The sequence below is a fragment of the Rattus norvegicus genome, chromosome 7, assembly GCF_036323735.1.
Source record: "Rattus norvegicus strain BN/NHsdMcwi chromosome 7, GRCr8, whole genome shotgun sequence".
In the NCBI taxonomy this organism is placed as follows: domain Eukaryota; kingdom Metazoa; phylum Chordata; class Mammalia; order Rodentia; family Muridae; genus Rattus; species Rattus norvegicus.
Genome location: NC_086025.1, coordinates 13,222,987 through 13,238,696, shown reverse-complemented (window position 1 = coordinate 13,238,696; position 15,710 = coordinate 13,222,987). Strand labels below are relative to the sequence as shown.

The 15,710-nt window shown below is 41.2% G+C and overlaps 1 protein-coding gene across 1 annotated transcript; it reads left to right on the top strand.

Moving 5' to 3' along the window:
* Positions 1-11,935: 11,935 nt before the first annotated feature.
* Positions 11,936-12,892, top strand: Olr1093 (olfactory receptor 1093). Its single transcript, NM_001001388.1, has one exon. It carries the CDS (start codon positions 11,936-11,938, stop codon positions 12,890-12,892), a length of 957 nt encoding a protein of 318 aa, NP_001001388.1.
* Positions 12,893-15,710: the final 2,818 nt, after the last annotated feature.

The following is a 15,710-nucleotide window of genomic DNA, read 5'->3' as shown; positions in this document are numbered from 1 at the left end:
CAAACGTGAAAATCTAAGGTGAGATCTAAAAGAAGAGCAAAGAATGATTAGAAGGAGCACAAGAGGAAGAGGTATCCCAAACAAAAGGAGGAGAGATAAAAGGAGAAAGTGGGGATAAAGGAAAGAGAAAGAGAGAAGGAGGCAGGTATACAGAAAGGGAAAAGAAATGAAAACCAATAATAGATATTAATATGTGATATAGATAGCTGATCAATAGACAGACAGATAATCTATTGACAAGAATGAGGGTGGTGCATCTCTAGGTCCCTAGCCATCCTGGACTTACAGGACCATGAACTCTTCATCCCTAGGCAGGTTCAGTGCAGAGCAGAGGCGTCTGGGAACCTTCCCCGTGGGAAGGCACCCACAGAGATAAAACTCCTGTCCTTCTCATTACAGCTCCAGTGTTCTATGCACAGGGCTCTACGGACTGCACTATAGACCATCTCCACATTTCCCCACTAAGGTGAGTGGAGTCCTTTCTTCCAGGAGGAATAGGTCAAGTGCCATGGAGACTAAACAGTGGAAGACCAAGCTAAATAAAGGGCAGAGAGACCTTGAACTCTGGGCCTGAAGAGGAAGGTAGGACAAGGTAGTGTGGGTTATCTACTAACAGGAATCTGTTTCTAGCTGTGAGGGCTTATCCTGATTCTCAGTGACCGATTCAATCTCTTTATTTCTCCTTCATTCCCTGTTCCAGTCATGACTTCCAGGGTCCATATTTGGGTGAAGCATATTTTCATGCTGGATGGAAGGGAGGACATTTCTGAGATACGGAAATAAAAACTAACTGTCCTGTGAGTTTGTGCCAGTTGTTGATGTGTGTGTGTGTGTGTGTGTGTGTGTGTGTGTGTGTGTGTGTGTCAGTGTGTGTGTGTCAGTGTGTGTGTGAGTGTGTGTGTGTGTGTGAGAGAGAGGGTGTGTATGGGTGTGAGTGTGTGTGTGTGGGGGGGAGTGTGTGTGAGTGTGTGTGTGAGTGTGTGTGAGTGTGTGTGTGTGTGTGAGAGAGAGGGTGTGTATGGGTGTGAGTGTGTGTGAGTGTGAGTGTGTGTGTGAATGTGTGTGTGAGTGTGTGTGTGTGAGTGTGTGTGTGTGAGTGTGTGTGTGTGTGTGAGTGTGTTGCTCCTCTGTTAGAATGTCATCACTGCCACAGCAAGTTGTTATAAAAATGGTAGCTTAAAACAACATAAATTAACTCTCATAGGCTTGAAAACTAGCAACTCAATATCAAAGGATCAACAGGACCACGCATCCTCTGAAGACACTAAGGGAGACTCCTTGTGATTTCTAGCTTCCAGTGACAGCATCATTCCAATCCTTGTCTTTATCTTTACAACCTCTCTTTATTCGACTTCTTTTTTTATTTTTAGAAGCCATTCGTTTATTTATTGTGAATGTATGAGTGTAGGCATGCATGTGTCACAAGGCACAGAAATCAGACTCACGTCTCACCTTTCACCTACTATGTGAGTCCTAGAGGTCAAACTTGGGTCATCTTACTAGCCCCTACTTTTCTTATAAGGATGCCGGTCTCTGTATATAAATCACATCATAATCTAGGATGGACTTATCTCAAGATCCCCATCTTGGTTAAAATATGCAAAGATCCTATTTCCAAGTAAGGTCACAGTGTGAGGTTACATGTGGACCTGTACCCCCAAGAAGACATGGTTCAGCCGAAACAACTCCATCAGATGTGTGGATGCTGTTTGTCCTTCATTTTCTGACCTCTCAGATAAGCACCAGGTATCCACTAAATCCTCAGTAGGTGTGAACAGAGTGAAGCATTGTCTCCACTTCTGGCTGTTTATGGGGTTCAACCCACAGTGTGCGCTTCAGAAGCAGGATATGGTCCTCTGCCTGACATTTTCCCCTTTTGTACTTTGTGTGACAGCTTTAGGTCTATGACAGACCTATAGGCAGTCAGAGGTACATAGGTTTTTGTGATGTTCCCCTTTGTAAGGGAGGGCATTAGAAAGCAGGATTAGGGTGGGGAGGTAGTGCTCTGCCTGGGTTTTGTGTCTGTGAAAATAGCCTTTCCTTTTTCATAAATCCAGTTTCCTGTAGGTGACTCGAAATGCCAGCCCTCTTGGAGAATCTTGTGAAGAAGTTGATCTGAAAAAATGTAGATTTTTCGTTTGTGGAGCATATTCCAGAAAGAAAGGGCACAGGCTTTCTGTAATTTTTAGTAAAATTTGCACATTTAGGAACCTGTGAGTGTTGAGTGTTGGAAAGTATGCAGGAGCAGAGGAATAATTAGCCTGGAGTGGGGGTGAGATCCTTGGATGTCATGTACCCTTATGAATCACCTGTCATATGACTGACAGCTTACACACTTCAATCAGCAATAGGAATAAATAATGGTGATTCTAACAATGACAGCTGGCAGGCTTTATGCCGAGCACCTGCCATGGCCACCCCCTCAGGGATCCAATGAGGTCATGTATTTGGTCAACAGAATGCTCAAGTAAAATCTGTGACTGGAGCCATAGATCTGTATGATTCCACAACCAGTAGTCAACTGTGAGAATTATCTCTACTGTAGGGAAAGACGGGGGGAAAGGTAAGGAAAATGAGGAGATACAGTGATTCAAGAGATGGGACAGTAACAGACACACAGGGAGTGAGGTCCAGAAATGGCAGCTAATGGGTGGGGAGGATGGAGAAAAGAGGGAGATGGGAAGTCTCTGGGGAGGAGGGCAGACTGGGAGAGGGGACTTTTGGGGTGTAAATAAATAAATAAAAATTGAAAACAAAGAGTTATCTCTAGTGCTAGGTATGAGCTCAACTGGAAAGGTTTCCAATATCTTCTAAGTGCTTCTTTCATTTGTGTATGACCCTTCCCTGAGTAAAGATAAAATGTCCATTTTCCAGTGTTCTAATCTTGGCTCAGAAGTCAGGTCTTGCAAAAATCCTCTTTGCCTGGTAGAGTCAAGTATGAAATTTTGGAGTGAATCTTGTTGCATAGTGAACATATGAAAATCTGTTATCAAAACAGTAGCTTTATTAGTCGATGACAGACAGACATACATGCATGCATGAAAACATCTACATAAAAATTCTCATGAAATTTAAAATGCAGGCTTTTGAGTTCAGTGAATTCCACCATATGACATTTTAAACTCTATGTTTGTATGTGTGTGTGTGTGTGTGTGTGTGTGCGCGCACATGAGAGAGAGCATGCACGTGTGCACACACGTGCATATGTGCCTCTGTATGTGCATTTGTATGTGTGTACGTGCAAGTATGCATATGCATGTGCCCATGCATGTGTACAGGAGTGTGTGGAGGTCAGAGAACAACTTGCAATTTGTCTCTCCTACCAGGATCAAACACAGGTTGGAAGGCTTAGTGGTACCATTCTCAGATTGGGCTTTTGTTTTCCAGTGTTTAGTTTTTCAAAAAGTCCTTTCTCAGCCATAAAGACCACCCACTATCTCTTTGAGTAACCATGCCTTTGTCTTTAATACTAATATTTGAAGTTTTATTATGTTATTTGTTTATGTCCTCTCTGTGTCTGTGCCTGTGTCTGTGTGTTCTTCAAATATGCAAGAACATGCATTTGGAGGTCAGAGGACAACTCGTGAGAGTTGGTTCCCTCCTGAGGGAGGGTCCTAGGGGTCCTGAGGATTGAACTCAGATCTTAATGCTTGCCAGCAAATGCCTTTAGCCAACAAGCCATCTTGACATTTCTTTTGATGTTCCCTATTCTCTCTGATTATGATCTCACAGGGAGGCCAGCTTTGCTATCATCTCTGTAGAAAGGAACTTTCCCCCACAGCATCCTCTAAACAATTCCCTCTTTGGCTATGAACTTGTGCTGTAAGAAAGACATCTTTGTACTCCTCAGTAGCTGATATCCACCCCCCCTTGAAGTGCCAGTCTGTTTGCCATTGCTCTAATCAATATTGCATTGTTTGAAAGGTTTACTCATCTGACTCAGTGTCCTAGAGGGGACTTTCCTTCCTGCTCTTCATAATTTTCAAAGTTTACTTAATTATTCATGGATCTCTTCTCTGTTATGGAAGTTCGTTTTGTTAATTTTTCACATTGCCAAAAAATCAAGCTGCAATTTTGAGAGTACATTTTTTAGTTCACCTCAGGATGAATTAACGTTTTTCTATTATAGTCTATCAATATCATCAACTTATATAAATTACCTGTTTTCTGGTCCTGGGAGGTATAATTGGTCTCCACAGAGGACTTTTATGAACCAGATTAAACTAATTCCTATATTTGATCAATTTTGTTGCTATTTTGAATAGAAACAGATTTTGTTTTTACTCTATTACTTTTCAGATAACTTTGTTGTTGTCATCCCCCAAAAAACACAAGCAGAAATTATTTTATTATATTTTAAATTTTTATTTTATTTTTAATTATAGTATGGGTGGATGGGTGTACATGACTGCAGGTACCTGCAGAAGCCAGAGGAGTCAGGTGTCCTGGAGCTCCTTGTGAGCAGCCCAGTATGTGTGTTGGGCTTCCAACTTGGAGCCTCTGAACCTCACCTATCTGCTCTTCAGAGCATGCCACATAATCTTAATATTAGTACACAGCTATTATCATACAAAAATACTTTTAAACAAAATGCGGGTCTTAAATTTCATTGCTTTTTCTGTTAAGATCCTTTCAATGTTCTTGTATTTCACTTTGATTTAGTTCTTAATAGTTTCTTTTCAATTTCTTCCCCCCTCTCTTCTCTTATTTGTGTGTGCATGTGTTATGAGTATGATGTATGTGGCTCTAGTGTATGTGTATATGCATGTGAAGGTGCTGAGGCCAGAGGAGGACTTCAGGTGTCCTCTGTCACTTTCAAATTATTGCTGTGAGACACTCTCTTTCTCCACATGTGCATCAACTAGCATGCATGTTGAGTGTTCCACAAGTGTTTGTGACTCTAGTTCCAGGGATCAAACACACTCTTTTCACCTCTATAGGCATTTGCATACATATATACATATGTGTGCGCATGTATGTGTGCATGTGCATGTGCATGTGTGAAACTATGTATTTCTACTCCTGTACTTGTATGTAGTAGCCAGAGACCAACCTTAGACATCATTCTTCAGATACCATCCACTTTCTTTTCTGAGTCAGGGTCTCTGCTTGGACTTCAAGCTTACTAACAAGGTTATACTGGGAGATTAGTGATACCCAGGAATCTTCCTTTCCTCCACCTGCCCAGTGCTTAGTCCAGAGATTCTTTTTTTTTTTTTATTAACTTGAGTATTTCTTATATACATTTCGAGTGTTATTCCCTTTCCCGGTTTCCGGGCAAACATCCCCCTCCCCCCTCCCCTTCCTTATGGGTGTTCCCCTCCCAACCCTCCCACCATTGCCGCCCTCCCCCCATAGACTAGTTCACTGGGGGTTCAGTCTTAGCAGGACCCAGGGCTTCCCCTTCCACTGGTGCTCTTACTAGGATATTCATTGCTACCTATGGGGTCAGAGTCCAGGGTCAGTCCATGTATAGTCTTTAGGTAGTGGCTTAGTCCCTGGAAGCTCTGGTTGCTTGGCATTGTTGTACTTTTGGGGTCTCGAGCCCCTTCAAGCTCTTCCAGTTCTTTCTCTGATTCCTTCAATAGGGGACCTATTCTCAGTTCAGTGGTTTGCTGCTGGCATTCGCCTCTGTATTTGCTGTATTCTGGCTGTGTCTCTCAGGAGCGATCTACATCCGGCTCCTGTCGGTCTGCACTTCTTTGCTTCATCCATCTAGTCCAATTGGGTGGCTGTATATGTATGGGCCAAATGTGGGACAGGCTCTGAATGGGTGTTCCTTCAGTCTCTGTTTTAATCTTTGCCTCTCCCTTCCCTGCCAAGGGTATTCTTTTTCCTCATTTAAAGAAGGAGTGAAGCATTCACATTTTGATCATCCGTCTTGAGTTTCGTTTGTTCTAGGGATCTAGGGTAATTCAAGCATTTGGGCTAATAGCCACTTATCAATGAGTGCATACCATGTATGTCTTTCTGTGATTGGGTTAGTTCACTCAGGATGATATTTTCCAGTTCCAACCATTTGCCTACGAATTTCATAAACTCGTTGTTTTTGATAGCTGAGTAGTATTCCATTGTGTAGATGTACCACATTTTCTGTATCCATTCCTCTGTTGAAGGGCATCTGGGTTCTTTCCAGGTTCTGGCTATTATAAATAAGGCTGCGATGAACATAGTGGAGCACGTGTCTCTTTTATATGTTGAGGCATCTTTTGGGTATATGCCCAAGAGAGGTATAGCTGGATCCTCAGGCAGTTCAATGTCCAATTTTCTGAGGAACCTCCAGACTGATTTCCAGAATGGTTTTACCAGTCTGCAATCCCACCAACAATGGAGGAGTGTTTCTCTTTCTCCACAACCTCGCCAGCATCTGCTGTCACCTGAGTTTTTGATCTTAGCCAATCGCACTGGTGTGAGGTGAAATCTCAGGGTTGTTTTGATTTGCATTTCCCTTATGACTAAAGATGTTGAACATTTCTTTAGGTGTTTCTCAGCCATTCGGCATTCCTCAGCTGTGAATTCTTTGTTTAGCTCTGAACCCCATTTTTTAATAGGGTTATTTGTTTCCCTGCGGTCTAACTTCTTGAGTTCTTTGTATATTTTGGATGTAAGGCCTCTATCTGTTGTAGGGTTGGTAAAGATCTTTTCCCAATCTGTTGGTTGCCGTTTTGTCCTAACCACAGTGTCCTTTGCCTTACAGAAGCTTTGCAGTTTTATGAGATCCCATTTGTCAATTCTTGATCTTAGAGCATAAGCCATTGGTGTTTTGTTCAGGAAATTTTTTCCAGTGCCCATGTGTTCCAGATGCTTCCCTAGTTTTTCTTCTATTAGTTTGAGTGTGTCTGGTTTGATGTGGAGGTCCTTGATCCACTTCGACTTAAGCTTTGTACAGGGTGATAAGCATGGATCGATCTGCATTCTTCTACATGTTGCCCTCCAGTTGAACCAGCACCATTTGCTGAAAATGCTATCTTTTTTCCATTGGATGGTTTTGGCTCCTTTGTCAAAAATCAAGTGACCATAGGTGTGTGGGTTCATTTTTGGGTCTTCAATTCTATTCCATTGGTCTATCTGTCTGTCTCTGTACCAATACCATGCAGTTTTTATCACTATTGCTCTGTAATACTGCTTGAGTTCAGGGATAGTGATTCCCCCTGAAGTCCTTTTATTGTTGAGGATAGCTTTAGCTATCCTGGGTTTTTTGTTATTCCAGATGAATTTGCAAATTGTTCTGTCTAACTCTTTGAAGAATTGGATTGGTATTTTGATGGGGATTGCATTGAATCTGTAGATTGCTTTTGGTAAAATGGCCATTTTTACTATATTAATCCTGCCAATCCATGAGCATGGGAGATCTTTCCATCTTCTGAGGTCTTCTTCAATTTCTTTCTTCAGTGTCTTGAAGTTCTTATTGTACAGATCTTTTACTTGCTTGGTTAAAGTCACACCGAGGTACTTTATATTATTTGGGTCTATTATGAAGGGTGTCGTTTCCCTAATTTCTTTCTCGGCTTGTTTCTCTTTTGTATAGAGGAAGGCAACTGATTTATTTGAGTTAATTTTATACCCAGCCACTTTGCTGAAGTTGTTTATCAGCTTTAGTAGTTCTCTGGTGGAACTTTTGGGATCACTTAAATATACTATCATATCATCTGCAAATAGTGATATTTTGACCTCTTCTTTTCCGATCTGTATCCCTTTGATCTCCTTTTGTTGTCTGATTGCTCTGGCTAGAACTTCAAGAACTATATTGAATAAGTAGGGAGAGAGTGGGCAGCCTTTTCTAGTCCCTGATTTTAGTGGGATTGCTTCAAGTTTCTCTCCATTTAGTTTAATGTTAGCAACTGGTTTGCTGTATATGGCTTTTACTATGTTTAGGTATGGGCCTTCAATTCCTATTCTTTCCAGGACTTTTATCATGAAGGGGTGTTGAATTTTGTCAAATGCTTTCTCAGCATCTAATGAAATGATCATGTGGTTCTGTTCTTTCAGTTTGTTTATATAATGGATCATGTTGATAGTTTTCCGTATATTACACCATCCCTGCATGCCTGGGATGAAGCCTACTTGATCATGGTGGATGATTGTTTTGATGTGCTCTTGAATTCGGTTTGCCAGAATTTTATTGAGTATTTTTGCGTCGATATTCATAAGGGAAATTGGTCTGAAGTTCTCTTTCTTTGTTGTGTCTTTGTGTGGTTTAGGTATAAGAGTAATTGTGGCTTCGTAGAAGGAATTCGGTAGGGCTCCATCTGTTTCAATTTTGTGGAATAGTTTGGATAATATTGGTATGAGGTCTTCTATGAAGGTTTGATAGAATTCTGCACTAAACCCATCTGGACCTGGGCTCTTTTTGGTTGGGAGACCTTTAATGACTGCTTCTATTTCCTTAGGAGTTATGGGGTTGTTTAACTGGTTTATCTGTTCCTGATTTAACTTTGATACCTGGTATCTGTCTAGGAAATAGTCCATTTCCTGAAGATTTTCAAATTTTGTTGAATATAGGTTTTTATAGTAAGATCTGATGATTTTTTGAATTTCCTCTGAATCTGTAGTTATGTCTCCCTTTTCATTTCTGATTTTGTTAATTTGGACGCACTCTCTGTGTCCTCTCGTTAGTCTGGCTAAGGGTTTATCTATCTTGTTGATTTTCTCAAAGAACCAACTTTTGGTCCTGTTGATTCTTTCTATGGTCCTTTTTGTTTCTACTTGGTTGATTTCAGCTCTGAGTTTGATTATTTCCTGCCTTCTACTCCTCCTGGGTGTATTTGCTTCTTTTTGTTCTAGAGCTTTTAGGAGTGCTGTCAAGCTGCTGATATATGCTCTTTCCTGTTTCTTTCTGCAGGCACTCAGCGCTATGAGTTTTCCTCTTAGCACAGCTTTCATTGTGTCCCATAAGTTTGAGTATGTTGTATCTTCATTTTCATTAAATTCTAAAAAGTTTTTAATTTCTTTCTTTATTTCTTCCTTGACCAGGTTATCATTGAGTAGAGCATTGTTCAATTTCCACGTATATGTGGGCATTCTTCCCTTATTGTTATTGAAGACCAGTTTTAGGCCGTGGTGGTCCGATAGCACGCATGGGATTATTTCTATCTTTCTGTACCTGTTGAGGCCCGTTTTTTGACCAATTATATGGTCAATTTTGGATAAAGTACCATGAGGAGCTGAGAAGAAGGTATATCCTTTTGCTTTAGGATAGAATGTTCTATAAATATCCGTTAAGTCCATTTGGCTCATGACTTCTCTTAGTCTGTCGACATCACTGTTTAATTTCTGTTTCCATGATCTGTCCATTGATGAGAGTGGGGTGTTGAAATCTCCCACTATTATTGTGTGAGGTGCAATGTGTGTTTTGAGCTTTAGTAAGGTTTCTTTTACGTATGTAGGTGCCCTTGTATTTGGGGCATAGATATTTAGGATTGAGAGTTCATCTTGGTGGATTTTTCCTTTGATGAATATGAAGTGTCCTTCCTTATCTTTTTTGATGACTTTTAGTTGGAAATTGATTTTATTTGATATTAGAATGGCTACTCCAGCTTGCTTCTTCTGACCATTTGCTTGGAAAGTTGTTTTCCAGCCTTTCACTCTGAGGTAGTGTCTGTCTTTGTCTCTGAGGTGTGTTTCCTGTAGGCAGCAGAATGCAGGGTCCTCGTTGCGTATCCAGTTTGTTAATCTATGTCTTTTTATTGGGGAGTTGAGGCCATTGATATTGAGAGATATTAAGGAATAGTGATTATTGTTTCCCTTTATATTCATATTTGGATGTGAGGTTATGTTTGTGTGCTTTCATTCTCTTTGTTTTGTTGCCAAGACGATTAGTTTCTTGCTTCTTCTAGGGTATAGCTTGCCTCCTTATGTTGGGCTTTACCATTTATTATCCTTTGTAGTGCTGGATTTGTAGAAAGATATTGTGTAAATTTGGTTTTGTCATGGAATATCTTGGTTTCTCCATCAATGTTAATTGAGAGTTTTGCTGGATACAGTAACCTGGGCTGGCATTTGTGTTCTCTTAGGGTCTGTATGACATCAGTCCAGGATCTTCTGGCCTTCATAGTTTCTGGCGAGAAGTCTGGTGTGATTCTGATAGGTCTCCCTTTATATGTTACTTGACCTTTTTCCCTTACTGCTTTTAATATTCTTTCTTTATTTTGTGCGTTTGGTGTTTTGACAATTATGTGACGGGAGGTGTTTCTTTTCTGGTCCAATCTATTTGGAGTTCTGTAGGCTTCTTGTATGCCTATGGGTATCTCTTTTTTTAGGTTAGGGAAGTTTTCTTCTATGATTTTGTTGAAGATATTTACTGGTCCTTTGAGCTGGGAGTCTTCACTCTCTTCTATACCTATTATCCTTAGGTTTGATCTTCTCATTGAGTCCTGGATTTCCTGTATGTTTTGGACCAGTAGCTTTTTCCGCTTTACATTATCTTTGACAGTTGAGTCAATGATTTCTATGGAATCTTCTGCTCCTGAGATTCTCTCTTCCATCTCTTGTATTCTGTTGGTGAAGCTTGTATCTACAGCTCCTTGTCTCTTCTTTTGGTTTTCTATATCCAGGGTTGTTTCCATGTGTTCTTTCTTGATTGCTTCTATTTCCATTTTTAATTCCTTCATCTGTTTGATTGTGTTTTCCTGGAATTCTTTCAGGGATTTTTGCCATTCCTCTCTGTAGGCCTCTACTTGTTTATTAATGATTTCCTGTGTTTCCCTAAGTGTGTTCATGTCTTTCTTGAAGTCCTCCAGCATCATGATCAAATATGATTTTGAAACTAGATCTTGCTTTTCTGGTGTGTTTGGATATTCCATGTTTGTTTTGGCGGGAGAATTGGGCTCCGATGATGGCATGCAGTCTTGGTTTCTGTTGCTTGGGTTCCTGCGCTTGCCTCTCGCCATCAGATTATCTCTAGTGTTACTTTGTTCTGCTATTTCTGACAGTGGCTAGACTGACCTATAAGCCTGTGTGTCAGGAGTGCTGTAGACCTGTTTTCCTCTCTTTCAGTCAGTTATGGGGACAGTGTGTTCTGCTTTCCGGCGTGTAGTTTTTCCTCTCTACAGGTCTTCAGCTGTTCCTGTGGGCCTGTGTCTTGAGTTCACCAGGCAGCTTTCTTGCAGCAGAAAATTTGGTCTTACCTGTGGTCCCGAGGCTCAGGTTCGCTCGTGGGGTGCTGCCCAGGGGCTCTCTGCGGCGGCAGCAACCAGGAGGACCTGTGCCGCCCCTTCCGGGAGCTTCAGTGCACCAGGGTTCCAGATGGTCTTTGGCTTTTTCCTCTGGCGTCCGAGATGTGTGTGCAGGGAGCAGTCTCTTCTGGTTTCCCAGGCTTGTCTGCCTCTCTGAAAGTTTAGCTCTCCCTCCCACGGGATTTGGGTGCAGAGAACTGTTTATCCGGTCTGTTTCTTTCAGGTTCCGGCGGTGTCAGTCCAGAGATTCTAAGTGGAACTTATCACATCCAGCCTTTTAAATGTGGGTTACAGAACTGAACTCAGATCTATTGCATGGCAAACAATCTAACAACTGACTTATATCCCTAGCCCCTTATTGTTATTCTTTAATAATGCAGTATAACAGCTATTTATATGATGTGTCTGTTGTATTATATATTTTAAGTTATCTAGACATAATTCAAAATCTGGAGAGAATCTGCATAACCTATGCATATACCATCTCCTTTTACATAATTCACTTGAGTAGCCAAATATTTTTGGTGCATGTTGGACAGTGTTGGAAGTAATTATTTGCAAACACAACTGTAAAAATATTTTTTTTCACTTAGGTAGACTAATCATGTTTACACAGTTAAAGAAGCCTCTCAGATATCTTTCTAAGAACAACAACAAACAACAACAACAACAACAACACACACACACACACACACACACACACACACACTAGCACACCATGATCTGAATTATTTTCTGATATTCCTTCATCCCTTTCAGGTATGGCTGTCACGTTGGGGCTAAATCACACCTTTGTGTCAGAGTTCATCCTCATCGGCTTCTCTACCTTCCCTCCTCTTCAGCTGATGTTCTTCCTGCTGTTCCTGCTCATGTACCTCGTCACACTGCTAGGCAACCTGCTCATCATGGCCACCATCTGGAGTGAACACAGTCTCCACACACCCATGTACCTCTTCCTGAGCACCCTCTCCATCTCTGAGATTTTCTACACCTTCGCCATCATCCCACGCATGTTGGCCGACCTGCTCTCTGCACTTCACTCCATCGCCCTTCTGGCCTGTGCCAGCCAGATGTTCTTCTCCTTCACGTTTGGCTTCACCCACTCCTTTCTACTCACCGTCATGGGCTATGACCGCTATGTGGCTATCTGTCACCCACTGAGATACAATGTGCTCATGAGCCCCCGTGGCTGTGCCTGCCTGGTTGCCTGGTCCTGGGTTGGTGGCTCAGTCATGGGGACAGTGGTGACAACAGCCATTTTCAACCTTACGTTCTGTGGACCCAATGAGATCCACCATTTCTTCTGTCATGTTCCACCTCTACTGAAGTTGGCATGTGGAGAGAATGTGCTGGAAGTGGCAAGGGGTGTGGGGATGGTGTGCATCACAGCCCTCCTGGGGTGCTTTCTCCTCATCCTCCTCTCCTATGCCTTCATTGTGGCTACCATCTTGAAGATACCATCAGCTGAGGGTCGGCACAAGGCTTTCTCCACATGTGCATCCCACCTCACAGTAGTGGTTGTACATTATGGCTTTGCCTCTGTCATCTACCTCAAGCCTAAGGGTCCCAAGTCTCTGGAAGGAGATACTCTGATGGGTATCACCTATACAGTCCTCACCCCTTTCCTTAGTCCTATCATCTTCAGCCTCAGGAACAAGGAGCTGAAAGTGACTATGAAGAAAGCTTTCCTCAACAAATTATTTCTGCAGAACTCCTGAAGAGAATGGCTTACCAGTGGGAATGTAGTAGGGAAAAACTCTTCTGTTCTTCTCCCTTTGTCCTCCCATTCTGTTTCTCTTTTTCTATACATTCTCTTTTGCCCTCTTCTTTTGTTCCTCTCCACTCTCATCCTCCTCCTTCCCCTTGACCCCTTTCCTTCTTAATAGTTACATGTGTCACAGTCCCAAACTTAACCTACCATATACTTTGCCATTTTAGCTTTCATACAATCAGTATCTGCCACTTTAGAACATTTTAATCTCAATTAATCCCCTCCACTAAATCCTATCTGAGTGTTGTACAAATATAATCTCAGTACGTGGTAGACTGAGGAGGATAACAAGAACAAGACCAGCCTCAACTATACTATATGGTAAGGGCATACCTGGTCTATATAATGAGACTCTGTCTCAAAGAGCAGGGAGCTGAAGAGAGATCTTTTGTGTGTTTGTGTACATGCTGGCGTGCATGTATGTATGAACACAGAGGAGTGTAGTTCATCCAGAGCGCTGTCTACCTTTCTCTTTTCTCCTTTCCTATTCTTGCATTTACTCCCCCCATCCTCCTCCCCCTCTCCCTCCCCCTTTCTGTCTCCTCCTTTTTTTTCTTCATTTTTTTAGTTTTTCAAGACAAGGTTTCTCTGTGTAGTATTGGCTGTTCTGCAACTCACTCTCTAGACAGGCTATCTTTGACCTCAGTAATATGCCTGCCCCTGCCTCCTGAGTGCTGGGATTAAAGGCATGTGCCACCACTACTTAGCATAACTGTCTAGTTTTTATTTATGAGACAGGGTCTCTCACTGAATATGGGATTCACCAAGTAGGGTAGTCTTGCTGGCCCTACTTGCAAGCCCCAGGGATGATTCTGTTTCTGCCTCAGCAGAGTTGGAATACAAGTGCATACCACCACTTACAGTGAATACTGGGGATCAAACTCAGGTCTTCAACCTTGTGAGGTTATGAGGTTTTCTGATTGAACCACATCTCCAACTTGGAAGAAACTTTTTCTTTTTCTTTCTTTCTTTTTTTTTTTCAGAGCTGAGGACCGAACCCAGGGCTTTGCGCTTGCTAGGCAAGTGCTCTACCACTGAGCTAAATCCCCAACCACTGGAAGAAACTTTTAATCTTCAACTGTTGCTCTTTTTTGCTCATTCTCTCATGACCACTAATATACTGTATCTATGGATTTGTTTCTTTGAGGTGTTTTAAATTGATAAAATCATATATATTCTTTTATGCTGGCCCTTTCTGCACAGCATCATGTCTTCAGGATCCTTTCATACTGTAGTATGGATTAGTGCATAATTGCTTTTCATAGATACCTGCTGCTACTCCACTCATCGGTGGTCTACATTCACCCAACAACGGATGCACACTTGTGTTGTCCTCATCTTTGGGGTTATTATGAATTATGCTGCTATAAATGTATATGCACAAGTTTTTTTCTGAATGTATGTCTTCATAATTTCATGTGCATGCGTGTGTGTATATGCACGCACATATTGAAATAGAATTTATGGGTAATAGAATACATTTTTGCTTAATCTTTTTTGAGGAACTGCCATAGTGTTTTCCAAAGTAACTACCTCATTTTATATTCATGCCCTCTGAGTATGCCATCTGATTTCTCTACATCCCTGACAAGTCCTCATTATTTCCTGACTTTTTGATTATAGTTACTCTGACATGTTTTCATTAATTTAATTTTATTTAAAAATGTATAATTTTATGTTATTGTGTGTATGTATGTGGATCTATCGTGAAGTGGATGTCAGAGAACGACTTCGTAGAGTTAGTTCTCTCTTCCGTTTCACTGCATTCAAACTCAGGACTCTCCCTACCTTCCATGGCTAGCACCTTCACCCACTGAGACACTGTGTTGGCACCTTCATTTTAATTACAATTTACTGTGCTGGTACTCAGATCCAGGGGGTAGCATTTGCTAGGCAGCGATTCTACTACTGGGCTATATTCCTGGCCTTATAGGGAGTTTGATTTACATTTTCCTGAAGAACATGAGAGGTCTTAAGCAAAGCAAGGAAAAACATTTGAGTTGTTTTACTTTACAGAGGAGGTAGTGTAATTAGTTCAAGTTTGAAGATGAGCAAAGTGAACTATAAAGAGTCAGGGAAAGTCTTACCCAGTAAGCTACAAAGTTAGAGTGGAACGTATTCTTTGAGTTGATGTTGAGTGTTAGAAGCATCTTTCTCATGGATGATGAGTCAGGGAACCAGGAAGAGAAGTTTCATGGGGAGCAAGAGAAAAAATCTGGAATCAATCAAATGAAGTAAAAAATGAAGGGACATACTCCTGATACGGTTTGGAGAGAAGTATTCAACATGTAAGGTTTGGGAGGAGGTACATTGTGAATGTAAACAAGCTGGGTATCATATTTTAAGGGTGAGGTAGTAGGTTTGTTAGTATATAAAAAAAGAGCATTATAAGTAAAGATAGGGAAAGTTTTTACTATCCCAATATCTAGAACCAGCAATATTTCAGACATCATTTTAGATCTTAGAATATACCCATGTATATAATAAAATATCATGGGCATAGGACCCAAATGTAAACACAAAATTTATTTATGTTTTATAAGCATCCTATGCACAAATTTAATGCAACCTCATGCAATAGTTTCATTGTAACCGCATTTGGTCTGTGTGACCTTTCACACACAAATGTGGAATTTTCCACTTGTAGAATCATGAGACATGGTTCAGATTTTGAACTTTCATATTAGGAATGCTTAAGCTATGACAAATTATTTATCCTAAAATAGTCATGCCCTCTTCTAAAGGCAGATTTTTGGGCCAGAGAG